Below are 21,995 nucleotides of genomic sequence, written 5' to 3' on the forward strand. Positions count from 1 at the left end.
TTATCTTTGCAATCCAAGTCAATTCAGATGGCTTTCTGGGAGAACTGATTCCTAGAAAAGATTTATGAAGGAGTCAGGGGGAAAGACTGTGTCCAGAGACAGTTCATTGTTCATTGGTAGAAAATTTCATGAAAGTAACACTGTGATATATGTATATGGATCCTTAATGTATTATACATTATTTTAATGGGTTCTTTTTTTTAAGATCTTATTTATTTATTTGACAGAGCACAAGCAGGGGCAGTGGCAGGCAGAGGGAGAGGGAGAAACAGATTTCCCGAGGAGCAGGGAGCCCAATGTGGGACTCGATCCCAAGACCCTGGCTCATGACTTAAGCTGAAGGCAAATGCTTGAGCCAAATGCTTGAGCCACCCAGGCGCCCCCTAATGGGTTCTTAATTACAAAAATTAATAAAAGATTAAATAAATTCATGTTTTGAAGAGTGAGATGGGGTGCCGTCTCATCCCACCCCTGGCTCTGGGGATTTTTATCACAAATGGGAAAAGAATTAAGATGAAGAATGCATAAGGCTTGGTCACTGTGTACACAAGATAGTGACAGATTGATGAGGCGAGAGGATCCAAGTCCAAGCAGCAGGGAGGAATGAGTGACCTGGGAAGGCGCAACAGGCTACACAAGGAAATGAAGAGAAAGCTTTGGGAACAGACTGTTGGATTTCAAAATATGACACTACACATTCCAAATCGATTTGATTCATGCCCTTCCCCCAGCACCACCACCTGCAATAGCTCAGGTAAACATAATCAAGTCTTCCTCAAGGTTTCTCTCTAATGTTCTGAAATTCAGTTTCTTAATTCGACTCCACCTCTTAAGAAAAATGTGGCAGCCTGACGCAGGAAGTCGAATACACAGTGTGCCCTCACTGTAGGGAAGTGTTCTCTTTTTTCTGGTTTGCTCTTTTCCTTCTCACTTTGGTTTGAAAGCTTTGTGTTTCCTGATCCTCCAGATCAGGCTCGAGACATAGGTAAATCAAAATGTCCAGGAAGAATTCCTCTAGTTCATAAGACTACCATCACCGGAGGTCTTGGTCCAGCTGACACGGACAGGTGATTAGGCTGCACAGTAGCCTCAGTCTGGATTTGCCGATCGGGATTCCATTGACTCCTTCATTCCTTCCTCCAACGGATAGCAATCTAAAGAGTTCTGGGCAGTCTCTTCGTGTTATCAAACTGATCCTTGTATTTATAATGAACACCCCAAACTATTTCTTTGCATGGAATGGACTCTTTCCTTCCTGGGTTACCGATCTTGTACCTCTTTTATTTTTATTTATTTGAGAGAGAGAGAAAGCATGAGGGAGAGGGAGGAGTCCAGGGAGAAGGAGAAGCTGACTCCCCACTGAGCAGGGAGCCCGAGGCCGGGCTTGATCCCAGGACTCCCGGATTATGACCTGAGCCGAAGGCAGACGCTTAACCACTGAGCCACCCAGGTGCCCCTCTTGTCCCTCTTTTATAGTTTTGAGCTAAGGTCATGTTAGCAAACACAGCAGCACCTTGCTCATCTCTTTTAGCAAAGAGCACAGTGTCTCAGGTTAAGGCAAAAATGCCTGTTATGTTAGTTCTGCCCTCCAGTTGCTTTCTTCACTTGGCAAAACGCCAGCATGCACTACAAAGCATTTTAAACATTTCTGCTCACTCTCGTCCTCGGTTGTAAATATTTATTCATAGCAAAATAGCTCAGTTCTCTTTTTATTCCATTATTGCATGTGGACATATCTGTATCTCCCATTATTTACATGTTTAACAAAACACAAGGAAAAATGTAAGCAGAAAGCTTTACATCACAGTCCTGTGATTTACTGCGGCTTCTATATCACCCTCGTATTTCAAAGCCCAGTAACAGAAACAAAGCCTGTCCCTGTTTCAAAGTATACCGAGGATTGACATGATGTCAGTTGTTGGTAAATCATGTGCGACTGTCAAAAACTCAGCTTAGTCTTGCCTATGCCTGCCTTGGGGGTTCACTCTACACGAATATAATGATGGGTAATAGTTCCCAAACTGTGTATAAAGTGTTCTGAACAACTCACAGTTGACTTAATATGCACCGTTTAAGAAAAATGAGTGGATCCTCATATACAGACATTCCCCGTGGGGGCTCATGGACATATTAGCCTGAAAGCTTTATGAGTAATGCTTGTAATTCATACACACTAATGTCTTCAGCATGTCTGAGAACTTGTAACTTTGGAACGTCAGGTTTAGGCTGCGGAGCAGTGTCTGCATCTTTCTCTTGCAAGCAAAACAGGAATGTTTTATTTTTTTTTAAAGATTTTATGTATTTGACAGAGAGACACAGCGAGAGAGGGAACACAAGCAGGGGGAGTAGGGGAGGGAGAAGCAGGCTTCCAGCGGAGCAGGGAGCCCGATGCAGGACTCGATCCCAGGACCCCGGGATCATGACCTGAGCCGAAGGCAGATGCTTAACGACTGAGCTACCCAGGCGCCCTGGAATGTTTTATTTTTAACGTAAAGTTGAGATTAGGATTTAGAAGCATGGAAGGCTTCTTTACCTTCAGGAAATTGACAGATCTGGGGGACGCTTACCTGGGCAGGCATGGTTATTTTCTTGAAAGCAGGGGATCCTAGGGCGCCTGGGTGGCTCAGTAGGTTAATAGTCAGACTCCTGATTTTGACTCAGGTCATGATCTCAGGGTTGTGAGATCAAACCCGTGTGGGGCTCTCTGTTCAGCATGGAGTCTGCTTGAGATTCTTTCTCTCCCTCTGCACCCCCCACCCTGGCTCGCGAGTGTGCACACACTCTCAATAAATAAATAAATAAACAAATAAATAAATAAAATCTTTTAAAAAAGAAGAAGAAATCAGGGGATCTTAACCTAGGCTCCAGGTTTCCCCTGCCATATTGCCAATTTTGGAAAAGGAAGAGAATCTGGAAAAGGGACTTCACTAAGTTAAAAGTTTTGGCCAGATTTACTTTAAATAGTTTCTATTCATTATGTTTGGTATTATAGAAAAATATGTTGATTTGGTGTTTATAGACTCTGGATGTTTCCTTCATTTTTTATCGTAACTCAAACGTTTTCTAAGAGTTGATAATTTTTGTCAAGGGTTTAATAAGTCTTTTTTTCTTTTTTTTTTTTTTTACCTCCCATATTACAAGGAAAAAAGGGCATGTGTTACAATGTTTTTAAACATAAATCACAAAATTTGCAAATGAAAGAATGTTCATTTGGGTACTTTTTTTTAAATCCAGAAAATGGGAAAGTAGATTGACTTCCAATGTAAATGGGCAGATCCTGATGAATCTAACAGGCCTGCCCTTCATCTTTAAGAAGCCCTTCAGGAATTTCTTCCTGGGCTGGCTTAGAAGGATATTTTTACCTTCACTACAGCTTCTTTCCTATGGACCCATTTCCGGACAGCAGCGTGATACAGTGGAGAGCGAGTGTGTCTGAATGGCGAATGGCTCGCATTCCTTGCAGATCTGGGCTCTGCCTTGTTCACAAGATACAGCTTTGTGCAAATTCTCTCATCTCCCTGGATCCTTCATTGTCAGATGGTGGTTGGAACACCTCACATCTTGGAACTGTTGTGAGGATTACCTGAGAATTTTTCAATTAAAAATAGAAAACATATATAACATATACAGTATTATGTAACATTTAATTTTAATATACAATATCTAATGTATTTGTTATTGCATAAATATATTTTATAAATAAGTGTGTAAATAAAAACATTTAGTATATTTATTAGGAAAAAGCCCAGCAGAGTTTCACAAGCACCCTGGAAGCTCACCAAGGGATGTGTCTCTCCCTACCTCCCCCCTACAATGGACTTTTTCCCTGCAGACTCATCATTGTGACCCTGAATGGATTTTTAGAGCATATCTTTATCCCTATATACAAGTGTATCTACTCTTCTATTCTTAAATTCCAATAGCACATTCTATGAGATCTCTCTTTAGACTCTTCTTAGCTTTTTCATGTACCATTCCTGTCCTGTAAATAACATTCCTTTTCCATGTAACATGGCTACAAACTCTTGTTATAATAATTTGTGTGGAAATAGTAGGTATCACAGAGGAAAAGCTCTGCTGACATATAATGTATAAAAATAAATAAAATTCCTCTTCAGCAAGACTTCTCTACTGTAAACACACACACTCTCTCTCTGTCTTTTGGAAACTCACCAGATCACAGGACCCTGGCGTGTTGGGAAGGGAACAACTTGGCTTGTTAGAAGCAGATATATCCCTTTGATCATTCACTTCACAAGTCTTAGAGCATATTGTAATGTTTCCCTCAGTGAATTAGACCATCTTACTTTCCGTGGAAGAAATAATTTGCATGTCATACATTTATACACCTGCAGTAGTCAAGAACTCCCCATTGCTGGCTACTCACAGCTACTCACAATTACGTTTCTTGTATAACTAAAGTTCTCACACTTGGAAAAAAAAAGGGGGGAGGGAGGGTCAATTTGCATTTCTTGCCTATGTCACATTATCCTATTACCTTGTTCCCGCACCTGCTCTGTACAAACACAATTGTGATTCGGTCCTAATGACCAATTATCATTAGCTGATCCTGAGCTTTTGTGTGACAGCCCCGAGGGGCTCACCACACTGTAGATATAATCCCAGCCCTAAGAGGATAACAGCAGTGAGGTATCAACCTGGTCTGTTTCAAGACTTAAGTGGCAGGAATCTGCCAATATAGATGATGGGTAAGGACCCGTGCATCCTGTTTTTACCCCTGTTCTCTTTACCCCCAGTAGCTATGCTCTACATGGCAGGCAAGGTTTTTGTGTCCCATGCCTGTATCCTGATAACCCTTCTTGGTTGTGTTTCATGATGCCCTATGTTTCTGTCCCAAAATAGTGCGGAGGGTCCTCTGAAGGAAAACCACCTAACAGCTCTCTGCGTGTCAGTGGGACAGTTGGAGAAGGAAAAGTATGCTTTGCAGTTTAACATATTTTGGCTCAGATTTCTAACTGGCAAAATGCTAATTGTGTAACCTGGGGAATTTATTTAATCTTATCCAGCTTCTGTTTCCTGAAGCGTAAAATGGAAATAATAGTTCCGTTTTATGGTGTTGGTGTGATAACTAAATAAAGGGATAGATAATATACAAATACGTACACAAATACATCTCTCACCCACATTTGTCATTGTATTAATCTTGATAGGCTAGATTAATCTTCAGTTAAATCAACACCGAAATTCCAGTAGCTTAGAACAGCACAAGTTCACTTCCCGTACTGCATGGCCATTGTGGGTCGGCAGGTAGGTTCAGCTCACTTCAGAACACAAAAGAAAAGAGCAGCTGCTATCTCAAACTTCAGCTCATTGCTCGTAGGTTAGAACTGGCCACTTGGTTCCATCCGTTACCCTCAAGGGGATTAGATGTATAAATTGCAATCCTACCACGTACCTGAAGATAGCGAATCAGAAATATCTGGAGAATAATACTAATGCTCACAATATATGTCTTAACAAAAATGAGTCCATTCTCTGTATGTGAATTTTCTTATTAACAAGACGTTGTGGAAATCCTTCCAAGCAGATTTGTTAAGATAGAACTCATTTAGTGGCATCATGCTTTAAACATACTGTAATTTATGCAGCCATTTCTTGATCGGTGGACTTTTTCACTTTATTGTAATAGAAACACACTTAATGGCATCTCTGTGTTCAGGAGCTTTTATTCTATAAGATAAATATCCAGAAATGTCTAAATCGCCAAAATCAACCTGTTTCTAAAAAGAAACTTAAGGCTCTGTTTACATGGCTATAAATCTCATTTAATATGGGATTTATGATTTGCAGCAAAATGTAAAGATATGGACTACTTTGGAACAACAGACCTCTCACTTACTAATCTTTAACAATTCTCAGGGTGCCTGGGTGGCTCAGTAGGTTATTGTCTGACTTCGGCTCAGGTCATGATCTCAGGGTCCTGGGATGGAACCCTGGGTCAGGCTCCTGGCTCAGTGGGGAGTCTGTTTCTCCCGCTGCCCCTCCCCTCCCCCACCCCCACTCATGCGTTCTCTCTCTCTCAAATAAATAAAATCTTAAAAAAACAAAACCTAATCTTTAACAATTCTCAACCTCTACCTATTCTATCCTGTCTTCCCCTGGACATAAATAGAAATACCTGATCCCAAATTTTAAAACGTAGACTGAGAGTCTTCCTTCGGTATCAGCAATATAGACTGTCAGGATGCTTGACATAATAAGACTTTGCAGAAAACGTCCTACCAGACTGAACTTTCCATCTCAGCCACAAAGATTAGATGCACTCTGACTTCATGTCAAAGATCCTCTTCTTTGGACTTGAGAACTAGACCATTCCAGTCCTCCTCCCATCCACGGCAATGCAGAAAGAGAAAGAAACATTGCCAGATAACACTGCAATCAAGCTATAGTAGTTGTCCTTCAAATCACCTCTTTCGCCACCTGTTTGGTCTAAATGCTTCCAATCTTCCCTTCCCATCGGGTTGCTATCTGCTAAGTGTTTGTAGAACAATTTGCACAGAACAACCCCTTAGTAAGCATAATCACCACAAGCCTAGAAGGAAAATTGCTCTCTATTCAGTTTTAGGGGGAAAAAAAAAAAAAGCAAAGCCTTAGCTAAAACAAAACAAAACAAAAATCCCACAAACACACACACACGCGCACACACAAACTCACACCATTGAGATGTCTCAACTATATTTTTAAGAACTCAAGTTCTAAAAACAGACATATGAAGTTGGCTCTTCAAAGAAAGCAACTGTCCACGGACTTCTCTCTGGCTCTCATACCAAAAACCTGCCAGGTTCGATTAAGAAATAATAAGGGAAAAGCTAAATCCAGAAGAATGTTTGCTGTAGGCTCCAAAACACATTCTCAAGAAGAACATTGTGGGAGAAACCCTTCTTTTAGGAGAATAAAAATTTGCCAGTCACGCAGCGGCTTTCTAACATTTATCTACAGGAGTGACATTCAAAATATTTAGTAACTGGACTTGTAAGAGTCGGAAAGGATACTCCACCTACTAGAACAGATGCCAGGTATCAAGGATGCCAACAGCCAAACCCGTGCTCGAGGCTGAGTGTGAGCTCTCCTCACACGTCCCTGTGTTTCCCAAGGAATTTTCACTGGCCTCCTGCAGCCAGCTCTGCTCATGTCTCCTTGCTCAGCATACAAATGCATTCTACTAAATATAAAAAAGCCTGGAAGCTGTATCCCCTTCTTGATGAAAGTCTCCTTCCATTCCAGCATCTGTAAAGACAGGAGCAGAAACCACACACACACACACACACACACACACACACACACACACACGAGTGGCAAGAGTGGTGCACAATTCTGTGTCGTAAACCATTTGGAAGTCATTTTTAACCCTGTTCTTAAATATGTATTTTGTAGATTAGCTTACAGTTCTGGTTTTAACATAGTACACATTTAGATCAAACTTAGAAAAAAAATAGATGTTTTTTCTTAAATTAGAAATCTAACACATTGCTAATATTTAGGGAGTGGATTAATTTTCTAGCCTGCTGTCACACATTACCACAAAGTTAATGGCTTAAAACAACAGATTCTTACCCTCCCGCAGATCTGGAGAGCACAAGTCCAAATTTAAGGTGTGGGATGGGGCCATGACCCCCTGAGAAGCTCTTGGGGAGATTCCAGTCCTCACCTTCTTCCAGCTTCTGGTGACTGTGGCATTCCTTACCCGACTCCAGGCTTTGCCTCTGTTTTTACATTGCCTTTTCCTCTCCTGCCTGTGTTGACCTGTCACTTGTGTGTGTCTCCTCGGTTTCACGAGGACACTTGGCATTGGATTCACGGCCCGCCCAGATAATCCAGGATGATCTCCTCATTACAAGATCCTTAACTTCAGGGGCACCTGGGTGGCTCAGTCGGTTAAACGTCAGACTTTATATTTCAGCTCAGGTCGTGATCTCAGGGTTGTGAGATCGAGCCCTGTGTCGGGCTCCACGCTGAGCTTGGAGCTGCTTAAGATTCCCTCTCTCCCTATCTCTGCCAACCGCCCCCCCTCCAGCATGCACGCTCGCTCTCTCTAAAAAAAAAAAGAAAGAAAGAAAAACAAGATCTTTAACTTCATTACGTCTACAAAGAACCTTTTTCCAAATAAAGATATATTCATGTGTTTCATGTCAACATGGATATACCTTTTGGTGGGCCACCATTCAGCCCACTACGGGGATGACAGGAGCAAGAAAGGAGATAGACAAGGGTTGCCTGGCTGGCTTAGTTGGTAGAGCATATGACCTTCATTCTTGGAGCTGTAAGTTCTCACCCCATGTGGGGTATAGAGATTACTTAAAAATAAAATACTTAAAAAAAAAGAAAGGAGACAGAAGCAGGAAAAAAAATGTAATGGATAGCTTGAGTGTAAATTGAAGAGAAAAATGGTGAGGAAGAAAAAAAATGTTGATCTTTTTATACATCTAATACGTGTAGTGATATTTACTTAAGCACACCTCTCTGAATGGTTCCACTGCTTTGCCTTGTGTTGACATTAATATTTTGTATTTCTAGTCTATCTTTTTCATAAGAGTTAAAGCACTTTATGAGCATTTCCAAATTTCTACCCTTTGATTGTGATTTCCCTTAAGCCTAATAACTGTTGAGCATTAAAAGTAGGGTGGGCAGAGACAAGCAGAAAGCAGAACAAAATCTGAGTTCCAAGTTGATCATACACGGTTTCTCCCATTTGGCCTTGGGGAATTTTTTTTTTTTTTTAAAGATTTTATTTATTTACCTGAGAGAGAGAATGGGAGACAGAGAGCATGAGAGGGGGAGGATCAGAGGGAGAAGCAGACTCCCTGCTGAGCAGGGAGCCCGATGTGGGACTCGATCCAGGGACTCCAGGATCATGACCTGAGCCGAAGGCAGTTGCTTAATCAACTGAGCCACCCAGGCACCCTGGCCTTGGGGAATTTTAAGGGCTATAGTTGCCTTCACATCATCATCATCATGGTGGTATCTTCTGGAAAGCCCAATTTTCCCACACTGCCTTGCTGGGCGTAACCGTCCTGCCAGGCTAAAGATCATTCTAGAGCCCCACCCACCTATCACATCACCATGAACTCCTTTTAGCCTGTGACCTTGCATGTCCTCCACATGGCCAGCACCTGTGCCCCCACCCCTCTACCCCCAACTGCCTCAGGCTGACTTGCCCAGGGACCTCTTGATTTACCAGCTTCATCTCTTCCACATTAATCACTGCAGAATCCCCTTTACACATGGCTCCCTCTCAGATATTAAATGCCTATTTCTCCCTGGCTGCTCCTAGCTATAAATTTGTACATGTTTCAGCTGGGTGGGTTCTGTTACTCTTTTTTTTTAAAGATTTTATTTATTTATTTATTTATTTACTTACTTACTTACTTACTTACTTATAGAAAGAGAGCAGGGGGAGGAGCAGAGGGAGAGAGAGAATCTCAAGAAGACTCCCCCTGAGCGCAGAGCCAATGAGGCGGGGCTTAATCTCACGACCCTGAGATCTTGACCTAAGCTGAAACCAAGAGTCAGACGCTTAACTGACTGAGCCACCCAGGTGCCCCGATTCTGTTATTCTTATATGTCCTTTCCTTGAGTGCATCCTCTCTCCTATTGAATTTTAAGCTCTGTGGGATCAGGGGTCCTATCTGCTATTTACTTTGGAAGCAGACTGTGTATTCCACTGGTAGACAATACTATTACTGGGCTAATGCCTTGGGGATGCTTCTCAAACCTTAATGTGCCTCCCAATCACCTGCAAGTCTTGCTAAAAGGCAGGTTCTGGAGTAGAGCTTGAGATGCTGCATTTCTCCGAAGCTCCCAGGTGACCAGGATCAGCTGGCCTATGAATTTGTTCTTTGAGTAGTAGGTCTTAGGGCCCCAAACAAGTTTCAAGAAGGTGATCTACAAGTTCAGTGTATCCTAAAGAAGGAATGGGAACAAGATTGCCATGCAGCTAAGTGACACTGAGAGTGACCCCAGGGGAGTCTTTCCCACTTGGATCATGTGGGTAAAAATGCCACGCAAGCTCCATGAGGCCCAGCATTGAGAACCTCTGTTTTAGGTGGCAGAATGTTCTGCACTGTCCTTCCCTTCACTGTTTCCCTCCTTTCAAATTAAGAAATCCCACCAAAAAAAGCTTCTCTTTTTTTTCAAGAATGCTCTCTGATGACCAGTTTCTTTCATTATCCACGCAGGGAGAGGATTATCCATAGCAGCAATAGAGCTGAGTCATCATTGCAAGGATCATAATGATCAGGTGTGTCTTCTGGGATGACACACACCCAGGTTCCGTATAAGGTACCTCTTGGCATTGGGAGCTCTAGGGATATTATAGTCATGGGTATCAGAGGAAGGCTTCGTCTGAGGTAGCACTCAAGGTAGAGAAGAGGGTCAAGAAAAAATGCCAGACACGAGTGTATACATCTGCCCTGCTACCTGCTGAGGGTTAGAGGAAAGGCGGTGCTGGGAGCCACAAGACACAGACATCCTCCTTCCAAATTGCTGCCGGCACAAAGGTATATCCCATCCTAGTCCTTTCTCCGCCCACCTTCTGTTGTGGCAATAAGAGACAGTGCTTCTCAGCTTCCCAGTTCAGACACTAAGATCCCTACATCTTCTAAGACCAGCGTGGTCTAATAGAACTTTCAGTGGTGATGGAAATGTTTCACCATCTTCCCTGTCTAATACAGTAGCGACCAGGTACATGTGACTGTCAGGCTCGTGACCTGTGGCTGGTACAAGTGAGGGACTGAAATTTAATTTTATTTAATTTTAATCAATTTAAGTATAAATAGCCACAGGTGGCCAGTTAGAAGCTGCAGACTCAGGAAAAGCAGTTTAAGAAGATGGATCACCAACCAAGGAAATAGCACTCAGAGGTCTGCACTCAGAGGTCTACCTTAGTCTTTTTAATTTGAATAAAGAGCCCCCATAACTGCAGGGCATCGCCTTTAATATTTGAGCCTAAGCTGGTGGTTGTGTCCATGTTCTCTGTGCTATGCCACTTGGCCATTTAAAATAGAGACTCCCGGAGCCTGGAGGTCTGGTTTAGTATTCAGTGAGTGCATGAGAGATTGCAGGGGGCTTAGTTGTTTTAATAGGACCATTTGGGGTTTATGTGGGTCTCCTGTTCTGACCTGTGAGGAACGCAGTAAGGGGGGAAAGGCATTCAATTTTAAAAAGTCATTTAAGAAGAGATGTGTGTTTTCTTTTTAAAAAAGATTTTATTTATTTATTTGAGAGAGAGAGCGAGAGAGAGCGAGCATGAGTCGGGGGCAGAGGCAGAGGGAGAGGGAGAAGCAAACTTCCCGCTGAGCAGGGAGTCCGATGCGGGGCTCTGAGATCACAACCTGAGCCAAAGGGAGACACTTAACCGACTGAGCCACCCAGGAGCCCCAAGATGTGTGTTTTGTTTTCTCAGGAGGTAGTTAAGAAGTGATACAGTTTGGGGGAGGGATCTGAGGATTTGAAAAATAACAAATGTTTGCATATAACATGATGCAGTATATTCCGTCATATACTCCACCAGCATAACAAATGGGGCCTCTGCCATCTCTCAGATAAGGCTTAGAATTAGCGAGTGACATGAATCGGACATGAGAAGATACAGTGAGATTTGACTGCAGCTGGTCTGGCTGGTAATCTAGGTGGGAAGGGAGGGGTCCCTGAAGGCCGCAGTGGACACTGGGAGAGACTGGAGTAATTAAAGAGCGCACAACTCCAACATGTGAATTCCAGTCTCTGTCATCTACCTCTAGAGTAGGGTATGACACTGGACACTTGACGTCCCTAATGACGCAATGAAGAAGAAACTGAATGTGCTGATTTGGGCAGAACATTTTGCAGATAAGAAGTGGTATCCATGATGGAGTGGTAGAATGGCAATGATCAGAAGCTTATTATAACACAGTAATTTAATACCCCCAGTGGACTGTTGACACTTTTACCTGTGAGGGGAGCCGTACATGTAGAGTTTGCCCAGTTGGAGGAGAGACTAGCAGTGACCTGCCGTTTGTGGGAGTATCAGTCGCAGGGTGTTAATGAAATTAACTTTGGGGAAGTCCCTAGAAACAATTAGCAGTGATGCATCCATGAACTGACACTATTTCATTGGGGCGGGGGAGGGCAAAGGTTGTGGCTCACAAGGAATGAGGTATGGTGGGAAGACAGAGGCTCCGAGTGAGACCCCCCCCAGGCTGTAAGCACCTGTTTCACTTTATATGCTTTGCATCAAGATCCCCCCGGGATGGGGGAGCTTGTTAAAGTTACAGATTCCTGGCCCTACACTTACTTACTAAACCAGAATCCCAGTGCTTAGGGCCCCCAGATCTCTATTTTTTAAATAAGCACCCACGGTGGTTGTGATTTGAGGCTTCTCCAAGCCTTAGTTCTCTGGAAGGTGATGTAGGATTCCCAATATCTGAGTCCAGGTTACTGTAATAGACAGAGTGTGATTTATTTTTTTAAAGTGCACAACAAAAAAGACTCAACTTGTAGCTGGTATTACCATTGAGCCATGGGTCTGCCTTATTTAAGGCACTGTTCTGTCTTTGGAAATCTCGATCGATGTCATTCGCCTGGCTGAGCCTTAGTTACCGTGCTAAAACAGCTGGGGAACCTTCAGCCAAATTAGCTGGGATCCCGGAGTTGCAAGTTGTTGTTTCTGAGGCTTGCTAAAAGCAGCCTTTTCTGGTCCTTGTTACTCTAAGTTTTAACGATCCTGGTGGAAGGCCCCCTTCAGGTTGGGGAATTTTTATGGAGGGCGAAAAGATCAATTAGGTCCTAACAGGTTGCCGGCTCCGGTGAAAAGTCAAGGGCTGTGGGCTGGACCCACCGGGGAATGGTAATTAGTTCTGGCCCACGAGAGAGGCGCTTGCACCCCGAGGGTTCGAGCGCGGCTGCCTTCGGTGTGGCACATCTTGCTTTCATTTGGCAGCGCGAGGCTTGAAGAAAAGGGGGAGGAGGAGGCTGGCGTTCTGCCCTGGAGCTCGAGAGCGAGCGAAGGTAGCCGCAAAACCCAGCAGGCGCAAATCGCCGGTGCTGCGATGTACGGAGGGTGGGGCTGCCGGGGGAGGCAGTGCCCGTGAGGCCGCGCGACGGGTGGGCGCGCCGCGTCCCAGGTGGGACGGAGGAGTGCCTCCCGGAAACCCTCCTCGGGCCGCGGGATTCGGATTGGCTCGGGCGGCGAGGTCGGCGAGGTCAAGACCCTTTCGGCGCCTTCGCCTGACCCGCCCCGCGGCGGTCGCGATGCCGTAGAGACGCGGGTGCGGGGCCGGGCGGGGGCATGCTGGCCGGGGCGGCGGGGCGCGGGTGGCAGCGCGCGGGGGCCCGAGCGGCGCCCGGCCCGGGGCGCCCGGGGGCCGGATGGCGGAGCCCACGCGCGCCGCGGAGCTGGGGAGGTTTGCGCTCCGCTTGCCGCGCTGCAGGGAGGGCGCGGTGCCAGCAGCGAGCGCCCAGAGACCCCAAAAGAAAGCTTTTTATTTGCTGAAGATGAAGCCCCTGAAGGAGCCCGCCCCCAACAACAACAACGTGTCCTTTGTGATCCATTGTCAACTGGGCAAGGAGATCAAACACATTTGCAGCAACTGCAGTCGGGGGGAGGACGCCCGGGACGGTGAGTGCCGGGGCCCGTCGGGGCGGCGGCGAGCGCGGGAGGCGGGGAGGTGGCGCGGCTGGTCCCCAGTTTCGGGGCGCCGCCGGCGTCTCCGCCTGGAGAACTGCGGGGACATCCGCCTGCCCGGCACTTTGCCGAGTGCTGCCCCGAACCAAACCCGGACCGCATCCGAGCATATACCATTGGTGTATGTGCTCCCTCAAATGAGGGGTTTCAAACAGTTAAACGGACAGTTCTGGGATTTTCTCCTGGGAAGGTGGGGTTTGGGGGAGCGGGGTTGTCAGGGATCGCAGTATTAGCTTTAAAAAGGTGGTTACACCTGCTTTTCCTAGCTTTCTGGTCTTAGCTATTCTCCCTCCCACCCTTGCGTTATGATAGGCTTTGCTGGGCTGCGTGACAGATGTGGGGTGCGGGTGGGTTCACTTTGGAGAGGCGGTTTGGCCTCGGTCACAGCGCCCAGCGCCCTGGAGACTTGTGGAGTTCCTGAATGATTTCTGTTTAGAGTAAAACATGGCTGTGATTTTTGGAGCGCAGCTGCTGGCCCCTCTTGGAACGATGCCTGATGGCCAAAATGTGGGAGGTGGGGGAGGGGTTTGCAGCGGCTTCTTCCAGGTGAGCCTGTGCGTGTGTGAGCCCAGGAGCTCCCCCAGATTCGATCTGAAGTGGGGCGGTGAAAGGGGTGCCGGGCTGCCAGCGACTCCGGGCTGAGGGAGCCAGGAACGAGGGACAGCTCGGCGTGGACCAGGCGGAAGCCTCTGCAGATGTGGATGCGCCTGTACATTTCGCTGGAGCCTCCGGGGCGGTTCCGAAGCAGCTCACGGAGCCGACTCCGGAGGGCCGGTGAAGGTCGCAGAAAAGTTTCAGGCAGCAGATTTTGCAGGGCAAGCATTAGCAGCATGCTGGCCAGCCAGGAGCTCAGGGCCTGGCTGACACTCCCACCTGCTTGGGCAGGCAGATTTTCCTAGCAACCAGGCGGGGTTAGCTCGTTCCCTTTGGAAGAACTGGTATTAACGAGGATCCCTCCGGTTCGCGGTGGGCCTCTGAAGTGCCCAGCAATGAAGTGACGGCGGCTTGGCTAACGTCTCTTCAAAATTAGAGTCCCGCCAGTGTGATTATACTTTTCTTTGATTAAACTGTAAGAGAGGCCATGGGGGATGACACTAGGCATCCAGGAGGAACACTGGGGCCATAGTAGGGCACACCAGTGCTGCTCCCGATCCGTGTGGGGGAGGATGTCCTTTTATGAGAAGCACACGCTTACCCACATGTGTTTGGTCCTTTGGTTACTGTGTAAACTGATGACACTCCTGCAATGTACATGGATGAATAGGATGATGCAAAGCCAGACTTTTACCATATAATGTAATCGAGCATGAAATGCGGGCTAAAGTATTTATTAAATGAATCACTGTGTTGACTGTATTGCTCCCCACGTGGGCTGCTTCCACAGCCTTGGGAGTTTATTTAAATTAGGAGCTCTAAAGGTCGCTATGGTAGGGAAAGGGCTGTCTGCACTCAAGGATGTGTGGTTATGCACACTGTCACTGGTGTACATGGTTGGGGGGAGGGGAGGCAGGCATGGATTTTCGCCTCCAGCACAGATTTCTGCTGGTAACCTGCATCATCTTTCCAGTCCCACACGCTCTGGAATGTCTTAAGGAGCTACCAGTGGATGTTCACATATCCTCTGATGCCACTAAAGTATTTAATTCAGAGGATTCTTGTATAGGGGAGACCTCGGACACGGCTCATCCTGCCTTGCTGGTGTGTGGTGCACTCCCTTCAGTCGGTGAAATAGAAGGAGGTCGGGAGTTGAACCCTTCTGCTTGTAGGGCCAGAGCCCGGAGCTGTACCCCCCACTGTCAAAGGCAGGGAAGTTCAGATTTCACTTTCTGCAAAGATTAACCTTGCCTGATGGTTTGTCAGGAGTGAGTGTTCTGTTAGATAAGTTCTCTAGACGCTGTTTCCAATTCGACGACTCTTTTTTGTTTGCCAGGAGAGTTAGCTCTTTGGAAGGAATGTGTAGTAAAGATTATAGTCACACAAACAGACTTGGTAGGGCTCCACAGAGGAGGAGGTTTCTTGCATCGTGTTCGACACCATCAATGTGTCTGGTCTCAGCGCTGAGGAGGCCAATTAGCTGCAACCAAGGAAAATTCTGGTCCAGTTGGAAAGCCTTTGCTTGAAAGTTGACACAGGCAGAATTTTACAGAGACCTTGCTCACTGACCCTCTCTCTCTTTCTTTATATATATAAAGATGGCAGTTATTTTAAACAGATTTAAAAGCAAATTTTAATAACTTGCAGTGTAAAGGCAACCTATAACTAAAAATATTTGGCTAATATAGAGTACACCTTAAAAGAAAAAAATATTCCTGGCTAGTTGAACATATATTAAGGGTGAAATTACATTTTAGCAATTTGCATTTTACTTAAGAGTGTTTGGGGGGGGGGGGGAAGTTCCTGGTGTCCACTAGCTAGTATTAAAGATGCTTTGCTGACCTTATTTTAAGTAACCTTCTATTTTTAAAAAAATGGTAGAATACAATTCACCGTTAATGGTCAAATACAGGTTTGTCTCTTTCAGAAATTTTTGCTGTTTTGGTTACCTTACTGAAACCATTTTCAAATCAGGAAACAAGTTTCTATGGCATTTCGGTGCTAAAGGCCAAGTACACAGAGCAAGGACAGGGTAGAACAAAAATTCAGACCCTTGTCTGTCTTTAAAATCAAGGTGCTTGGGGCGCCTGGGTGGCTCAGTCGGTTAAGCGACTGCCTTCGGCTCAGGTCATGATCCTGGAGTCCCGGGATCGAGTCCCGCATCGGGCTCCCTGCTCGGCAGGGAGTCTGCTTCTCCCTCTGACCCTCCTCCCTCTCATGCTCTCTGTCTCTCATTCTCTCTCTCTCAAATAAATAAATAAAATCTTTAAAAAATAAAAAAAATAAAAATAAAAAAAAATAAAATCAAGGTGCTTTCCACCATGCCATCAAATTGCTTTTTTTTAGTGTCACCCACACTGAATATAGAAAGTTAGGTACTCTGATGTGCATGTATTATACACAGATGCAGTCCCAGTAGGCCAGGTTTATTAGGATATGGAATTAGAAGGAATTGCAGAATTCCCGAGTACACGTAAATTTTTTTTATCTGCCTTATCTACTTGACAGAGAAGCTGGAACTGGTAGGAACAGAGGGAGAAAAACTTTTAACTAATTGGATTAGAAGTAATGTACATTGTAAAGCTACAAGAAACATGGCTAAGTCATCACAGGACTTCCAGTGGAAGTCAATACAAGAATATGATTTAATTTACAAATAGTTAAAAATCAACTTCAGGGAGGAATCTATTCTAGAAGGCAAAGTACTTCTGGATATAATTTTACACATATTTTCTATTCTCATTTGAATTCCTTTTAAGTCTATTAATAGTGAGGGATTATCATAGGAACAACAACATCATTAATCATTACTAAGATGTAATTTCAAGTAATTTTAATAGAAATAAGATTTTAACATTTTAAAACACTTTAGAAATATTTTGAAGCTTCTATCCTGTGGCGTATTTTAGAAGTAACCAAATGATAGATTTAGAAATAAGATCTATTGATTACAGCTGCTACTCAATGCCTTTCACGTGTGATTAATCAATATGTCAAGGTTGCCTTCATTTTACTAAATGATTTCTATTCAGATATTCATAGAGAAATTCACAAATCCATTGACTCACCAGACACATTTCCGAATTTCGTTTTAGGATTACAAACACCATGTTTTCTCGTGAATTCCAGTGCCAACTTTTGGAGTGACCATTGTTCCTGTTAATGACTGTAGGGCTCATCCAGCAAGACAGCCTTTTGGAAGAGAACACCGTTTGGGTTTCTGTGGGTCAAACGCTTCATCTTGCAGATGAGAAAATTGAGGTGCATCATGATTAGATGAGCAGTCCTCCGTGACCTAATCACCCCTTGGTGTCAGGGCTGCTAGCAGACCCTGTTCCTTCATGAAGGAGGCAGATTCTAGTCTAAGACTGGATCCCGGCCGCCCCACTAGTTGGGTGGCTGTAGGGCACCACAATATTAGCTTATGTATGGAACTGTGTGGATTAATGAGATAACTGGCACAAAGCATTTAGCATAGTGCCGGGCAAGAGAAGGTGCTCAAGATACACTAGCTGTGATTACTATCATTTGTATTAATTATTACCACCGAGTCCAATTTCGTCTTGGGTTTTTCCTGCGCTGCTTGGCCTCTTCCTTGGATTGGGTCCAAAATGAAAGCACTCATTCTACTCTATATTTAACAGTTAAAACCTATATATTTTTTTTTTTATGATTTTATTTATTTGAGAGAGAGGGAGAGAGAGCACAAGCAGAGGGAGAGGGAGAAGCAGGCTCCCCGCTGAGCAGGGAGCCCACTGTGGGGCTCGATCCCCGGGACCCCGACCTGAACCAAAGGCAGACACTTAACCAACAGCCACCCAGGCGCGCCTAAAACCTGTATTTCTAATAAAGCAAGTGAAGTGAAAAGGAGACTGGGGAAGAGCCCCTTCAGCATTGCACAGGTCAAAAGTATTTTGTTGTTTTAAAGCTTTAACGATCACGACCAGCATGTTCTAGGTAAAAGGACTCACGTGTGGATCTAAATTTACAATGACTAAGCGTTTTTTTGGTCTGTTGCGTTATCAAAAAACATGGGCAAGATGAGATCCCGTTGGTTCTCCGTGAGGAGGGCCAGGAGCTGAGAGAAGTAGTAGCTAGAGAATTTTATGGGCAGGGGCCCGATGGACACTCAGAGGCAAAGGGACAGCTCTGGAGAACTTGGCCTGAAGCAAGGGATAGACGCTGGAAAGTGCTTCCTTAGGGTCAGGAGAGGTTAGGAAGTGTTCTCACTGCAGCGGAGTGTAGGGGTTGCGTGTCACCCCGAGAAGAAGGGCACTTGCTCAAGCCGTAGGGAGGAGAGGTGAGGAAGGGGTTAGAATGTTGGGACGAGTGTATGGAGCAGGGAGTTCTAATGCAGTTAATGGGCTCCTACAGCTCTGTTAGAGTATCATGTTCTCACACGATGGAGTTGTTGACTGATTCTTGTATAATTTATAAAATCAGCAGCTTGGATGTGCAGGGCCCCCTCGGCTGAGTACAACAGCCAGTTGATGAGTTGAAGAGCCCGGACGTTAGTGGGCACAGCAGCAAGTAAACTGTCTAATTCTCCGAGGAAGCAGTTAACTGTGTGAGTAAAGCAGGAGGGCTTCCTAGAGGAGGTGATATATTTGAAGTAGGACACCACAGAGGAGTCCTTTCGGTAATGGAGAAACCATACACAACGATTGAAGCTGTAAAAGAGCACGGCTTGTTCGGGAAAGGGGAGAAGTTCAGCAGGTAGAATTTGTGAAATGTCACTGGGGTGGGAAATGACATGACTTCGTTTGGAAACATATGTCGAGGCAATTCATTTTCTCCCAGCAATATGTTTGTGAAGTTTTTTTATGTGCCAAGTTAAGTATTAGGAATATAAAAATCAGTAAGACCTTATGGTCTTTGCCCTCAAATACCGTATAAAGGAGTATAGGGAGATCGGTAGACAAGGCGTGTGCAGAAGTTTTAAAAGTGTTTGAGGGGCACCTGGGTGGCTCAGTCGTTAAGCGTCTGCTTTCGGCTCAGGTCATGATCCCAGGATCTTGGGATCGAGCCCCGCATAGGGCTCCCTGCTCAGCGGGAAGCCTGCTTCTTCCTCTCCCACTCCCCCTGCTTGTGTTCCCTCTCTTGCTGTGTGTCTGTCAAATAAATAAATAAAATCTTTAAAAAAAAAAAAAAGTGTTTGAGAGCGAAGGGTATCGTTTTAAAGGCAGAAAGGAGAGCGTGGTCAGTCCCACCTTGGGCACGAGGGAGGTCAGGAAAATCCTGGGACAGTTTATGGAGTTCGGATTCCATCCTGTGATCCCCGGAGGCTGCACAGGGCTTTCTTGTTTCCTTGTTTGTTTTAAAGATTTTATTCATTCATTCATTCATTCATTCACTTATTTATTTAGAATGCATGCAAGCAGGGGGAAGGGCAGAGGGTGAGGGCGAGGGAATCTCAAGCAGACTCCCCACTGAACAGAGAGCCTGATGTGGGACTTGATCCCACGACCCTGAGATCATGACCTGAGCCAAAACCAAGAGTCAGACACTTAATCGACTGAGCCACCCAGGCGCACTTGCACACGGGTTTTTAAGCAGAGGTGGTATGAACAAATTACCTTTTTAAAACCATCATTATGGAACATTGTACACATAGACAAAAGTAGAGAGAAAAGGACCATAAGCCCCTCTAAATTTATCACCCACATTGCCCCGCTCCTGTATTGTATTGAAGCACATGTGAGTGGGTTTTTATGATGGTGTTGTTGGCAGTACCGAGGCAAGGACCAGACAAGAGAAAGGGTGTTTCAAGACCTTAAGCAGTCTAAGTGTCAAGAGACCAAGATCCTGTGATGCTGTTACGGACTCCTAAAAAGCCCCAGGAACACCAGCAATTCAAAGTCCGTTGGCCTTATTTTTAGCAAAGCTTTGAAATTATATGTGATTTTACTAATAATTTCCCCTTCCATTTTAATATCTTCTGATGCTTTACAGACGACATCTATAAATACTTCATTTAGGAAAAGAGAGGCTAAAAATATTTGTGAAATCTATAGCTTGAAATATACCCACGTCTAAAGGAGATAAAAAGGATTAATAGAGAAAATATACACATAAAACCATATTGGTGGGAGGAGGGCTCGATACTTGTTTACTAGCCCCAAACATTCATTTCTGCAGTTTGGTAATTCATATGAATGGAAAACACTTGTAGGTGTATAGAGTTTTCGGGTTTTGTTGAGAGCCGAGGGAGTGAGCTAGCCGGGGAGGGACAGGGAGAGAGGGAGGGAGAGAATCTTAAGCAGGCTCCTTGCTCAGTGTGGAGCCCAACATAGGGCTTGATCTCACGACCCTGAGATCATGACCTGAGCCAAAATCAAGAGTTGGATGATTAACTGAGCGAGCGGCCCAGGCGCCCCAGGTGTTTGGAGTTTTAAGCCCTATCTGAAAGGAGGAGAGGGACGAGCCGGTTGGGAGTGGCTTCTGGCAGCTCCCAGGTCTGTGCCAGCTGGGCTTTGTGATGAGATCCTTGTTGCCGCCGGAGGACCTGGGGGAGGAGAGGGGATGAGCTTCCCTTCAACCAGAAGGTCGGTAGGGGAGAAAAGGCCAAAGAGGCAGAAGTTGCAAAGTTCTGGGTAAGGCAACAAGGAGCTAAACGAGAATCCAGTAGTTGGGTTGGAAACAAAGACCTGAACAGTGGAGACAGCCCAGCCAGAATGCTAGCAGCAGACCACGTGGAAGAAACTATGTGATGGGGGGGGGGGGGGGGCTTTGCAGTCATGGTGTTTCTACATCTGAGGCCAGAGGAAAGCTAGAACACGGTCTAACAAGCATTGATGGTGGCAGTGAACTTGATGTGTGAAATAAAGGAGGAGTTTCTGCTCTGAGAGGAGCTCGCAGTCTAGCAAGGGACATTGCCATGTGGAGGTATAGGCTAAGGATGCTACGGACACACAGGTGGGGACTCATTCTTCTTGAGAATGAAGGCCAGCGAGGCCAGATGGGAGGAGATGGCGCTTGAGCTCAGTTATGGTGGGTGCATAGCAGTGGTCTGGCAGAGATGCCCGAGGGAAAGTGTCTCTCTGGCAGGACCAAGAGCAGAGACAGAAAAAGGTTAAGAGGCTCAGGGAGAGGGCACCAGTTGTACACTGCTCAGGGCAAGGGTCTGTCTCATCTCTGCTCTTCACTGCTGTGTCTCTAGTACTTAGAACAGTACAAAGATGTTAGGCGCTTTAAAAAAAATGTTCAACCTAAGAATATACATGTAAATCAATTAATTTTTTTATCTATTCAATAAATATATATTAAAGTGACTGCAGGGATAGTAGTTTGATATGACCTGACTGGAGTGGAGCATGCATAGGAAGGTAGACTGGAGCCTGGAGAAATGGGTAGAGGTCCATCAGGAAGGGTCTTGGCTATCATGCCAAGGAGCTGGGACATGTGCTATGATAGGATGCAAGAGCCCTTGGAAGATTTTAACAGCTTAAAAATTTTTTTTTTCCTTTTATTTATTTATTTTTCTTGAGAGAGAGAGAGGTAGAAAAGGGAGGGGAGGAGCAGAAGGAGAGGGAGAGCAAATCCTAAGTAGGCTCCATTCCCAGCACGGAGCCTGACTCAGGGCTCGATCCCACCAGCCTGAGATTATGACCTGAGCTGAAATCAAGAGTCGGACACTTAACCAACTTAGCCATCCAGGCGCTTCTTAAATTTTTTTTTTTATATTCGCTGTTTTTTTTTTTTTTAAATTTCAGGCCAAAAT

The 21,995-nt window shown here is 45.2% G+C and overlaps 1 protein-coding gene across 9 annotated transcripts in view; it reads left to right on the top strand.

Moving 5' to 3' along the window:
- PHACTR1 (phosphatase and actin regulator 1) overlaps positions 1-21,995 on the top strand; it is a 551,321-nt gene that overhangs the window by 283,816 nt on the left and 245,510 nt on the right. The window contains exon 1 of one of the 9 annotated variants that reach the window (XM_036085749.2): positions 13,343-13,615. The exons of the other annotated variants lie outside the window; for them this stretch is intronic. Coding sequence (XP_035941642.1) covers positions 13,366-13,615 — 250 coding nt within the window. The 5' untranslated portion in view covers positions 13,343-13,365. Of the gene's footprint in view, positions 1-13,342; positions 13,616-21,995 lie in introns of those variants that run through there. 9 annotated transcript variants of the gene reach the window in all.

This window comes from Halichoerus grypus, chromosome 9 (genome assembly GCF_964656455.1).
Source record: "Halichoerus grypus chromosome 9, mHalGry1.hap1.1, whole genome shotgun sequence".
Lineage (NCBI taxonomy): Eukaryota > Metazoa > Chordata > Mammalia > Carnivora > Phocidae > Halichoerus > Halichoerus grypus.